Source organism: Citrus sinensis, chromosome 2 (genome assembly GCF_022201045.2).
Source record: "Citrus sinensis cultivar Valencia sweet orange chromosome 2, DVS_A1.0, whole genome shotgun sequence".
In the NCBI taxonomy this organism is placed as follows: Eukaryota; Viridiplantae; Streptophyta; class Magnoliopsida; order Sapindales; family Rutaceae; genus Citrus; species Citrus sinensis.
Window position 1 is genome coordinate 7,433,061 of NC_068557.1, and position 13,895 is coordinate 7,446,955.

The window sequence follows — 13,895 nt, forward strand, 5'->3', positions numbered from 1 at the left end:
TTTGCATTTAAAACAAAATTACTATAGAGGGAGAAAGGATTATGTTAGATTGATTGAATCGGACATAAATCGTAATTAGATACTAAACAATGAACATGTTTTATTCTTGCCATTTGTTTCACTTTTTTTTTAATACATAATTATGTTCCGATATTTTTTTTTAAGAATATATTGTCAATATTTTGATTGAACGGACCTGCGGAAGATGCAAAGCTTCTTTGAGTTACGGAAATGGTCCTATTTACACTTGGAATATGCCTGTGAAAGAAGCATCTCCTCATATTTGTATAAAAGTAGATTCTACATTTGAAAGAAGTGGAGTTGGAATTTGTGTTATGTCAAATTAAATTTAGTACATGGAATTCGAATCTTGTTTTCACTGATCAGTGTAGAAGGATGCTTATAATTTCAGTAGATTAAGCAATTGTTTTTCTAACATTAAATTAGGTTTTCTTTTGGATATAACTAACCGTAACCTTAGTTAGGGTTAAACTCTTGACCACGTGTCATCGAGTTAAATGTGAGGGGACAGTTCTGTTAAATCATGCCTTGTGCTGTTAATTTTTTTTTAATGATAAAATTCGGTCAAGGACTTGAATGAAAAAAAAAATTAAATTTGGAAGATTTAAGTAATACATATTAAAAACGTTTACCCTTTCAATTTATTTTACGAACATTAGGAACTCAAGTAAAAGATACAAGAAAACTGTCTAAGAGAGATTTCTCCGAATGGTGCCGATGCACTTATTTTTAGTTATTAACCTCAAATGTTATCAACACATATAAATATAGGTGGTGAAATGAGTTACGATATAATTATTCGATATAAATATGATATTATTTTTTTATATTCGCACTGATAAATATTGACACGATTAATAAATAAATTGACAGAATAATAGAATAAATAATCTTATTGTATTTGTATTAGAATACTTCAACATGGTTATACATTTATGAAATGAATATTAATTACTATGTTGTAATATTATTGAAAAATTAGATAATATATATGCTGAAAACTAAATTAATTATTCATGCCATATTCATATTATATTATAAATTTGTTCATGTCATGTTAACTTATTTATAACTTATTTTGAAAAATAATTTTCAAAATAAGTTATAAATAAGTTAACATGAAGTACATATTTATTATTTTTTCAATTAATTTTTAATTTTTATATTAAATATATTATACAGGTAAACACGATTAACAAGATTAATAAGCAAGTGTATATGTCTTTTAATATTTCAACACGATTAATAAATGAGTGATATTTATATTTGTTTAAATTTAACACGACACGAACATGATACGATTAAACGAATTGACACCCCTACATATAAATAAATATCTCTTGACAACACTTCTTGAAATTCATTAATGATAAAATTTTTATTTTCTTTATAAAAATATGAGATAAATTAAGATTTATAATAATTTAGATCACATACTTAAAGCGTGCATTTAACAAAAGGTTTCAAACAAGTACACACGGTGCAATCAATATCAAGGGACCAATATTGTTTCTTTCTCGCAACTGGTAAACAGTAATGGACTACTGGTCCTTTCCAATGATGCTCAAATCCAATTTTGCTACATGAAGCCTACTTTTCTGGGACCAAGATTGCGAATGGACGAAATGCCTGTAATCTAAAACGTAAAATTTGTTATACCATTTTTTTTTTTTGTCTTTTGGAATCTAATTTGAATACGACTCAAAATGACTTTTTCATTGTAGGAAAGAACATTTTCTTTGCTTTTCCTCTTTAAATGAATTAATAAGGTTCGATATCAGATGTTTATCGATACATATTTCTCAATTCATATGTATTTTATAATAAATTGTTCAATTTAAAAAAAAAAAATCTTGGGTGCTCTATGAGTATACTTCGATTAATCGTGATAATGATGGTATAAATAATAATAAATAAATAGAAAATATACATTTCTCACACACTAAAGATTTTAAATGTCAACATATTTTAGATGTCATTTATCAATTAATTATCAATTAACAAAAAAGTTATTATTTCTAGGGACACAAAGAGGACAACAATTCAAATAAAAGAATTGTTGCTCTAGAAAAACAAAAATAAAAAATATTAACTACAAAAACAAAAAAATAAATAAAATCACTGTCCTCGCAAATTTTGAAAGGACAATTGATTCTTGTTACCTGTGGCTTCGGGAATTTGACTTTTGATTTCCTAAGGAGGCGGGTTGCTGAAAACAATTTTGGTCATTTTGGTGTCCAGTGGCTAGTGCCACGTGACTTTCGGCTCTCGTGAAAAAGAAAAAATGAATACGTTTATCTCCGCTGTAGTCCTAGGCATCGACGGTACCTAAAATTCAACATTTCATAATTGAAAAACAAAAATAATAGAGAGCTAGCTCAATATGAACTCCAAATTCGATCTACATAATGAATATAATTAAAAAATAATAAGTATATAACAACCAATTTAAATGGAATTTTCATAATTTCATTAAAGGGTAATTTTTAAAAACCTCCCCAGAGGTTTGGGCTTGTTGCAAGTAGATGGCGAGAATTTATTTATTTGTAAAAAATCCCCTACCGTCAGTTAACTTTAACATTGACCGTTAGTTGACTGTGCAAAGACAATATTACCCTTAACAACAGTTTGTAGACAGAAATAACTAAAAAAAAATTTAAAATTGTTGGCGCAAAAAGTACAAACCCTATTTTTTGACAATTTTATCTTTATCAATTCCAAAGATTTACAATATCATAGGTAAAGATTATAACTATTTCATTTTCAAGTTTTTAATTTTATCTTTTTTGTATGAACTTTAAGAAAATATCAATAATTTAAAGAGGATTTTTCAAATTTTTAATTTTATTTTTTTTGTAGGAACTTTAAAAAAATATCAATAATTTAAAGAGGGTAAAATAGCCAACAATTTTAATTTTTTTTTAGTTATTTCCGTCTACAAACTGTTGTTAAGGGTAATATTGTCTTTGCACAGTCAACTAACGGTCAATGTTAAAGTTAACTGACGGTAGTAGATTTTTTATAAATAAATAAATTCTCGCCATCTACTTGCAACAAGTCCAAACCTCAGGGGAGGTTTTTAAAAATTACCCTTTCATTAAATGACAAGATCAGTTTTAGTTTAAAAAATGAGGCAAAAAAATTTGGGACTATACAGTTTGAAAGAATAATAGTCAAAAGTCTGCAAGTTGGGCCCAACCGGTCTACTTAAAATAGGTTGGACCCAAAATTTGATCCGTTATGATGATTTAATGTGCTGGGCTGTGGCCCATATTTTTGCTCCATAGACCCATCCTAAATTGCATTACTCAATTATTTAAGCATACTTATTATTTTTTCAATTTATTTTTACTGAATTTGTTTAAATTTTTTATATAAACGGAGGTGAAATTGTTTTTGAATGAAACAGTGATATTTTTACAATTAGAGAATTAATTCTTGATATCCTATTAGAAATTTACTATAAATAATTTAAAATATTTTTTTTATATCACAGTTTAGATTTCTATCCTCATTATCAGAGGAGTGTAATTGTATACGCTTTACATTAGGATAAAAATCTAACTCTATCTAGTTATATAATTAAGGAAAAAAATTGAGTCCCCTAGGATTTAAACTGCCAGTCTCACTAATGTGAAGGCAACAATGACCGAGTAGCAAAAATACAAGGCACTTACAATTTATTTATTTATTTTTTAAATTACTACATCTATAAATGCATTACGATATGAAATCTACTAAGACTCCAAATTAATTAGGAAATTCTTAATTAAATTTTCATTTGATATTTTAATGATAATAGGATTGGTTTTATATATAAAAGGATTTGAGTTTATCAAACCATTGAAAGAGCTATACTGATGATCTGGGCCAGGTTCAACCATACCGAATGCATTAATAATGCGGAACCAGTTGTATTATCTCAAATTTGGATGTAAAATGCTTAGGTTCAGGTTCAGGTTCAGGTTCAGGTGAACCTAAATTTCCAAAATCGGATCCGTACTACCTTGCTTTTACAATTTATTTATTAATTAATTTTATAATTAACTAAAAGTATAAAAGAAATAAGTTAGAAAAAAAAAGAAAAAAACATAAAAGCAAAGAAAACAAATCCAAAAACCCCAAAGCAAAACAAAACAATCACATCAGCCGCCACCTTGCAGAAAAAAAAAAAAAACTAAAGCAACACAAAACAAGCCCTAGCCACCACCTCAATCTTCATCTTCCTCATCCCCATCGGCCAACATCAATTCAATAGTTCATCAATACATGATAGGCTGCTGCTCTCAGATTAGCAATTTAGAAGCAATAAATTGAAGAGAAGAATAACGAGGAGAGATAATCAGAGAGGAAATGAGAGTTTTTTTAAGCAATTGTTATTATTTATTAATCGAACAACAGTTCCTTATATAGAGCCAAAGAAATCATACTAAAAAAATAATTCCTAATAACATAATAACTTAGTAACTAGTCCTTAACAGAAAAGAAAATAATATAGAACTAAGACTAGGATCCTAACATCCTCCCCTTATAAGAAGGCAACTTGTCCTCAAGTTGGAAAGAAGGAAAACGAGCCACGAACTCATAATATTCCTCCCAAGTAGCCTCCTTCTTAAATTGACCCTGCCACTGAACAAGGAGCTTAGTAACAAGGTGATTGTTGCATTTGAAAAGTCCACTATCTAAAATGGCCAAAGGCTACCATTCTCAAGCCATAAAATAAGGAGAATCAGAAAGCTGTTGTGATGGTGTATGAACCCTAACTTTCTAGTTTAAGCATGAAACATGAAAAACATGATGAACTTTGCTTGTAGCTGGAAGATCCAATTTGTAAGCCACAGTTCCAATGCTAGAAAGAATATGAAAAGTACTATAATAACACGGAGATAACTTATGAGTGCCATTAGGATGCAAAGTGGATTGCTGATAAGGTTGAAGATGAAGATACACCCAATTCCCTTCAACAAATACTTGTATGGTTTTTATCAGCAAAAAACTTCATTTGTGACTGAGCAGCTTCCAAATTATCTTTGAGAAGACGTAAAATCATATCTCTGTCACAGAGAGCCAAGTTGACAACATGAACATTAGTTGTGCCAGGTAAGTAAAATTCGATTCGAGGTGGGGGTCGACCATATATTGCTTCAAATGGAGTCATTTTGATGGAAGAATGGAATGTAGTATTATACCACCATTCAGCCTAGGGCAACTAGTTAGTCCAAGTGAAAGGCTGGTGACCAGCAAAACATCTCAAATATCCTTCCAAAGAGCAATTAACTACTTCGATTTGGCCATCCGTTTGAGGATGATAAGTAGAGCTGTGGCATAAAGGACTGCCCTGTAATCAAAAGAATTCCTCCGAAAATTGACTAAGAAATATAGGATCACGATCGCTGACAATTATGTGAGGCATTTCGTGTAATTTAGCAATATACAAAAATTTTAGCGACAATAGCAGTTGTATAAAGATGGGATAAGGCACTGAAATGGGCGTACTTGGACAAACGATCTACCACAACAAAAATAGTTATTTTGTCGTTAGAAAGGGAAAGACCATCAATAAAATCCATGGAGATATCTTTCTAAATTTTATCAAGGATGAGCAAAGGTTGAAGCAACCCTAAATGATGCACATTTTTAGCCTTATTGCATTGACAGACATCACATTCAGCAGCAAATAATTTAGTAGCCCTTTTTAACCCTTTCCAGTAGAAACTAGCTTTGATTCTTTTGTAAGTGTGCAAGAATCCCAAATGGCCACTAGTTGGAGAGGCGTAAAATTCTCATAAAATTTGCTAGCACCTACTGTAAGAAGAAGAAAGAACAATCCAACCCTTGTATCACAAAATAGAGCCATCATAGGAATAATTAAGAACAAATTGGGAGGACTGAAGACGGTTGATAAGAAGTGACAGAGCTGGGTTGGCTTGGTACTCTTGCTTAATGTTAATAAGATGAGAAAATATTAGGGAAGAAATGACATGGAAATGTGAGTCTTCGATGTGACGAGACAAAGCATCAACGACTGAATTTTCAGCTCCTTTCATATAAATAATTTCATAATAAAAACCTAAGAGTTTTAACAACCACAGCCATTATTCTTGAGATGAAATACATTGATCATGGAAATACTTAAGGTTGCGATGGTCTGTAATAATTTTGAAATGCCAACCCATAAGATACGGACACCGTTTTTACACGGCGAAAACAATAGCAAGCATTTCTTTGTCATATGTGGACATGCCTAAGTTTTTTTCCAGATAAGACTATAAGCTATTTGACAGCCCTCTCGCATGAGGACTGCACCGATTCCACAAACAGAAGCATCACATTCTATAAAGAATGGTTTGACAAAATTAGGTAAGGCTAGAACTGGGGTGGAAGCCATGGCCTGGAGTAGCTCATCAAATGTTGCTTCGGTGGTAGGACTCCAAGTAAAATAATCCTTTTCAAGCATGTCAATTAAGGGAGCAACAATTTTTCCATACCCAACAACAAATTTACGATAGTATCTCGTCAAGTCGAGGAAGCCTCTTAAAGCTTTGATAGTTGTATGTTTAGGCCATTCAAGCATGCACTAAACTTTTTCAGAATTAACAGCTACTCCAGTAGCAGAAGCAATATAGTCCAAATATTCAACAGATGATTGAGCAAAACAATACTTTGTAAGCTTGACATAAAGATGATTTTATTGCAAACATTGAAGGACAATAAAGAAATGTCGAGCATGCTCATGTAGAGAAGCACTGTAGACAAGGATATCATCAAAGAAAACTAAGACAAGTTTGAGAAGGAAGGGCTGAAAAATCTCATTCATCAAGTTCTGAAATGTTGCTGGCTTATTTGAAAGGCCAAAAGGCATAACAAGAAATTCGTAGTGGCCGTAATGAGTACGGAAGACTGTTTTCGATATATTTGAGGGATAAACTCGAATATGGTGATGACTCGAGAGAAGGTCTAGTTTACTAAAAAATGATACACCATGTAATTCATCTAATAGCTCGTCAACAATCGGAATTGGATAACGGTTTTTGATGGTAATCTTATTGAGAGCACGATAGTCGATACACATACACCAAGAACCATCTTTCTTTTTAACTAATAAAATCGAAGATGAATAAGGACTAACATTGTACCGAATGAGCTTGGCATCCAAAAGCTTATGAACTAGGCAATCACTTTCTTGTCTCTGAAAATGAGGGTAACAATAAGGTCACACATTGACAGGGGAGCTTCCAGGAAGTAATGGAATACGGTGATCAATAAAGCGTTAAGGAGGAAGTTCGATAGTTTTCGAAAAGATGCTAGAATAGGTATTTAAAACTTTAGTAATAACTGAAGGTGATGATGTATCGGTTACTGAAGTTGTTTTTCTTGAAGTAATAATCTATTAATTTCACTGTGATTTGCCAAAGCCAGAGGCAAAAAATCATATCCAGTGAGTTGAACATTTCCAAGTGAACTGCATGGTTATATTTAAGAAGTCCCACAATATAATATCCAATGAACGTAACCACTTAGCACCCAACACAATGTCACAGCCACTTACTGGAAATAAGAAAAAGTCAAAGTGAAATCTGAAGCCTTGAATATTCACTGGAACGTGATAATATTTTCCCGAGCTGTTGATCACTCCACCATCAACCACAGTAACTTGAAACTGAGTTGTAGTAGTGACAGGGCACCCACATTGCTTAGCCAATGATAAATTCAAAACATTGTGAGTAGAACTAGAGTCTATTAATATAGTGACGCCATATTTTTTTAAATTCCTTTTCAGTCGCATGGTGTTTTGTGGGGGTTGCTCCTGTGAGAGCTTTTAGAGAGACTTTTATTGTTTCTGGTAATCCCTCTAAAGCCTCAGCTTGTTCATCTTTATCTTCAATATCGGCATTTAGCAATAGAAGTTGAAGAGCTTTACAATGATGCCCTGGCTTAAATTGTTCATCACAATTGAAACACATCCTTTTGCTCACCTTTCAGCTTGTTCGGCAACTGATAGACGTCGAAACGACGGTAATCCAAGAGGGGGTGGGCCTTTTTGTGGGAGATGAATTAAGGAATAGTGGTGTCTGTGGCGATGGCCTGTTCACATTAGGCCGAGGTGGAATTTTCCGATTAGAAACAATCATGTATTCTTCCTAGAATCTTGCAAGCTCAAAAGTTTGTGAGAGACTTGTAGGTTTCAACATCCGCACCCTAATTTTAATATCCTCTTGTAATCCTGAAAGAAAATAACTGATGAAGAATGGTTCTGGTAGATTCCAAGTTCTATCAGCCAATCTTTTAAATTGTCATTGATATTCAATAATAGATTATATCAGCCAATATTTCAAATTGTCGTTGATATTCAATAACGGTCCCAGTCTGTCGTAGTTTAGTAATGGATCTGACTGCATCACCTTCTTCGAATGTTCCAAATTAAGTAATTAGAGGTTGTTTGAATTGTGCCCAAGTCATATTACTCATAGTTTGCTATAACCAATGACACCAAGGTATCGTATTGCCATTTAGGTGTTCGATAGCAAGCGACAGCACGTCTGTTTCAGATAAGGTGGGGATTTGTTGATCTGTTCACAGCGAAAGATCCAGCTTGTTGGATTTTCACCGTTGAAAATCAAGAACTCTAGTCGAAAATGATGGGCTTGCACAAGTGCTCCTCAAATATGCCCTGCAAGTTCGGGTTGTTAATTATTGATTTGTGTATGTTGGTTGTTGTTTCTATCTTCTTAAAGCCGGATGAATTGTTCGCGAAAACTGAGGATTAATTCTTAGAGGTCATTAGACTGTTGGGATAAGACAACTTTCTCATTGAATTGATGAGATAATTGCTCCACCTTTTCTTCAAGTTCCTTAACGGTCATTATGCCCAAGAAAAGTATGCTATGATACCAGAAGATAGTCTACTCCTCTTAGATTAGCAATTTAGAAGTAACAAATTAAAAAGAAGAATAACGAGAGGAATAATGAGGAGAGGTAACCAAAGGGGAAGCGAGAGTTTTTTTGAAGCAATTGTTATTATTTATTAATCGAACAACAGTTCCTTATATAGAGTCAAAGAAAACCTACTAAAATAATAATTCCTAATAACATAATAACTTAGTAACTAATCCTTAATAAAAAAGGAAATAATATAGAACTAAAACTAGAATCCTAACAATACATCATCAATTTAAATCATTTTCAGTTCACCATCCATCATCATCAAGAACAATGAACAACAACCAAGCTCCACCACAGTCAAATTCGATCTCATCTCTCACTAAAAGAGCAAGCTTTGCCGCTAGTCGCTAACCCTTTCTTGCTGGTGATTACATTTTTCACTAGACTTAACCACCTATCACCGCCTTAGCTGCGACCTGCTCAGTCAAAGTAATTTTCTTTCATTTTTATGTTTTTTTTTTAATTTTTTGCTTCTACTTAATTTCAGTAATTATTAAACTTTTTATTGTTGTGAATAGCCAAATACAACATTTTAGCACATAATATCAATATAATTGTAAAGTTTATTATTGAAGTAAGCAAATTTAGTTGAGATCCCATGAATTTGTCATCCTATTTTATGCTTCTTCAATTACAAAGAGCCAAAAGTGGCAAGCGTTAAGTTTACCTCTGGGTTTAAAACCCCCAATCCAGAAATCCAGATTTTTCCGAGTTGAACCAAGACCGAATCAAGAATTAAATAATCCGGACCGGTTCTGGATCCTGATTCGGTAAAATAAATTGTCCCGGATCCGAAATCGGAAAGGCAAACCCGAATTGGGATCCGATTTTACCAGCCCTACCTTCATAAGTCGAATAAAAAGTTAAAGGCTCCTACTTTTACGACGTCGTTGCTGGCAGTGTTCTTCGGACTTGGCGATTGAAGTAAAATAAGCGACTCAGTGGCAACGAAAACAGAATAGCTCTAATTGAATCCCTGAAAAATTTTCACAAGATAGAAAAGGTACGCAAAAATCTTTACCTTACTCACTACTGCAATCTGGAATTGTAAATTTAATATTTCGATTAGTTTAATATAATAGCCAAAAAACTTAGGGTTGTATTCGAGTTTGTAAAATTTGCAGAATTAATTGTTGAAAGAATCTGGCAAGCTTCGAATGTTAGCTTTTTTTCTTTTCGGCTTGTTCAAATGTTAGCTTAGTTACTGAGACAATGGTGTTACCCCCCCCCCCCCCCCCCCCCCCACAACACTTTTAACATATTGCTGTTCGAATAGTTGAATTTGATTGTCAAGTGTTGCAAGCTGCCATCGAGTAGATAATAATTAAAAAAAAAAATTAGCATTTGAGTGTTTTTTAAGAAGATCCATTGCTGAGTTATGATATCGTGAAAGCATCAATTAGATTGTGGTGGTCTGGTGCTTGTGATATTTGCTATAAATATGAATGGACTTTCCTTTTTCTTGTTTTCTAGGGTCTTGAAAGGTTTTCTGAGGGTTTGTTGTATTATTGGGTGGCCTATTTTATTTGGAAGGTCTATGGACCGACAAGCTCATGATTATGCTGCAGCATCTGCAATGGCATACGCTCAACAGCAGCGACCAGTTGCTAATATGCAACAGCAGCAACAGTTTGGGTATCTTCCGCAACATCAACAGTTACCTCCGTCAGCGATTCCTCCTCCATTCCGACCACCCCATCCTTCTCTCCAGCCATTTCCTTACCATCCTCACATGCAACAGCAAATGCAACTCCATCCACATCCTCCTCCCCATCCTCACCTTCTTCATATTCAGCAGCAACAACAGCCGCCACCGGCAGCTTTTCCTTCACATTTGCCCCCTCACCTCGTCCCTTCAACTTTCCATGGGCTGTATGATTCTCCTCCGCCCCCTGTTCCTCCCCCATCTGAACCTGAGCTCCAAAAGCGTATTGACAAACTTGTTGAGTATGCTACTAAGAATGGCCCAGAATTTGAAGCCATGATCCGTGAAAAGCAGAAAGATAATCCTGCTTATAGTTTCCTTTTTGGTGGTGAGGGGCATGGCTATTATCGTTATAAGCTCTGGATATCTACACATGCCCCTGGTGGCCCCTTTAATCATCCATTAGCACCCTCTTCCATTCCTCCAATGCACGCTCCTCCAAATGCTATGATGAATCCTCTTCCAAATACTCCTCCGATGAATATGGGTGCTACTCAGATGCACCAATCTGCTTTTCCTCCGTTCTACGAGCAGCAGCGTCATCAGCATACTCAGCAATTTGTGGGTCATGGTCGACCAGAATATGATCAGCCCTTTAAGGGTCTTTCTGGTCCACTTCCATCTGATGTTGCTATGGAGCTTAATAATGTGCTTAACACTCTGAATGGTACCAAAGAGTCAATTAAAAGTGCCAAGACTTGGTTCATGCAGAGGTCTCCATTTGCACCAGCTCTGGCTGAGGGACTCAGAAACAGGGTTTTTGCTGTAGATGATTCTGAGAGGCAACTCCATATAATTTACCTGGCCAATGACATTCTCTTCGACAGGTATTTTTCTGGTGCTTCTCTAATATGCTGTTGTTTATAATAGATTCTTTTATCTCCTAAAACATAATATTGGCTAGTGTTGGATGTTCATTGATGATTTGTATCTGCATTGAATTTCTTTTTCTTTTTCTTTATTTTTTCGGCCCCCAATCACTTGATCATTTGGTAGCATGGATCTCTTTGTACGGTTTGCTACTGAGTTCATGGATGTCTGGGCCAATTAATTTTCACAACTCTAAATACCATGCTTTTGGTTTGATCATGGGAAGTTACTTTTTAAGATATTTAGTTATTTATTTTTTAATAATGAAATGTGGTCAGAAGCTTTCCTATCTGTTTGTTTCATGTTGCTTCATGGCCTTTTTTCCCATAAGGAACTGAATATTTTTAGTTTATATGAATAAAAAGGCAGGTTATCCTCAGTAGAAGAAGGATAACGAAAGCTTGTCCCTTAGAGCAAGAAACAAAGTAACTGAACCTTATATTCTCAAATGATTATTCCTCTGGCTTAGATGTTCCCTTCATTATTTAGAAACTTGATTATCTGCAAAAAGTTGGCTGATTTGATCTGAATTAATACAGAAATGACTAGGAATGAGACATTTTATAAATGTTGGCACCAATCCTTGTGATCCTTTTTAAACCTTAATGGCAGGATCTGGTTTTTTTAATGTCCAATGAGTTTTAAGTGCTGTGCATCATGCAGAACATCGCCTGTCTTTCTTAGCAATTTACAGCTTATCTAGAGCTTAAATATATTTATTTTCCCCTTCTTGAAAAGGCTTCAGTTTTTGCTTTTTGCTAGCATTGATTTTATTTGTGTCTTTATCTAACGTTGTTTCTTGATTTGCAGTTTGCAAAGGAGGACTAACCCACATGACCTTGATAACGAGGCTCTTGCTTTTAGACCTGTTTTAGGTTCAATGCTTGCAAGGATTTACCATAACCCGCAGAATAAGGAGGAAAATCAGTCACGCTTACAGAAAATCTTGCAATTCTGGGCTTCCAAAGAAGTTTATGATCAAGATACCATTCACGGACTTGAGGGTGATATGCTAGGTGGACCACCAATCAATTCTTTTTCGGTTCCTCCAAAAGAAATGTCTGCTGCTACAGCAGATACACAAACAAAAAGCCATAACATCCCACAGTGGCACCCTGATAATAGAAGTTCTTTGCCCACTAGATTAGAGCAAGAGCATCCTGATAAACAAATTCAATCTGTCATGTCGACGTCCCTTGCAAGCCAGCAATTTCTTCCTAATTCAGTTCCGGCTGGTACTTTTCCAGGTTCTATGCCCATTAATTCTTCTGTTCCACCAGCGAACCAGTCAGCTGCTAGCGCTGGTGAAAAATTGCCCCCATATCCTTTGTTTCCACCAGGACTTATTCCTGGGATGGTCAGGAAGATGCAAATAGGCAGTGGGGTACCCTACTCTCCCATGAGTCCTTTGGACATCCCCACAGTTATTCCTCCATCCAATGTATCACCATCAGAGGTTCTAGAAAGAGTATCCAAGTTCTTTAAAGAAATTGGAGAGGTGAATCCTTCTGAAGGACCAATGAAATCTGATTCAGGAGATGAAGATTATGATTATGAAAGAGAGCCTCCTGTTCGCAAGGGAGGGGCTTGCATTCCTCCTCCAGCAAATCTGCAGGTGGACCCAGAAACAGGAACTTATGCTGATGGAAGTGTGGAGCGAAAACCTGGATCCAGTGGCTCAGGAAGATTAGGACTTGGGGCAACTGCTAATCCAATTGAGGCAAGTCAATATGATGATGTTTATACTTCTTATCGGAAACAAAGAAGCACAACCTACCATTCATCCATGAGTGCAAGAGCTGCTACAAGGTGAACCGCCCCCAAATGTGTCGGGAATTGTGCTCATAATTAGGAAACTTTGAATGTTCGCATAGCTTCTTGTCGCTCTTTGTCATTTCTTTTTCTCTGTTGTCTATTTTTTCTCTTCAGTTTTCCTATAGTTCAATGATGATTGGTAAGCTATAAGAAGTATGATAAGTTATTTGCTAGTTTCTGATAATTGTTATACTAGGCCTCTTGATAAACACTGCAGATATACCAGATGAAGCTGCTTTTTCTTGAATTTACCGCAATAAATATCAGTAATGCAATAGTTAACCATCGTATTATTCATCTATGGATTACTGGAAAATATGATGCTAATTGCTAGCTGCAATCCTTTTGTATGCGCCCGGGCACTGTAAAAGCATATGTAAATGTGACACTGGTGATCAGAGTTGTCGTCGCATTCGAAAGAGTGTGGTCCATATACTAGATAAGCTTGCATCTCTGGCATCCGCTGCTTCTATCAGATGCTGGGTATTACGGTCTGAAAAGGATTTTTGCACAGAACTAGGATAAGCACCGCGGCTATGTA

At 34.9% G+C, this 13,895-nt stretch overlaps 1 protein-coding gene across 2 annotated transcripts; it reads left to right on the top strand.

Moving 5' to 3' along the window:
* Positions 1-9,817: 9,817 nt before the first annotated feature.
* LOC102606916 (uncharacterized) lies at positions 9,818-13,651 on the top strand. Of its 2 annotated transcripts, none has more exons than XM_052435190.1 (3): positions 9,818-9,967; positions 10,438-11,496; positions 12,350-13,651. In XM_052435190.1, exons 2-3 carry the CDS (start codon positions 10,502-10,504, stop codon positions 13,350-13,352), a joined length of 1,998 nt encoding a protein of 665 aa, XP_052291150.1. In that variant the 5' UTR covers positions 9,818-9,967; positions 10,438-10,501; the 3' UTR covers positions 13,353-13,651. The 2 variants fall into 2 exon arrangements, with proteins under 2 accessions (XP_052291150.1, XP_052291151.1); XM_052435191.1 differs by having other exon boundaries at positions 9,824-9,967; positions 10,498-11,496.
* Positions 13,652-13,895: the final 244 nt, after the last annotated feature.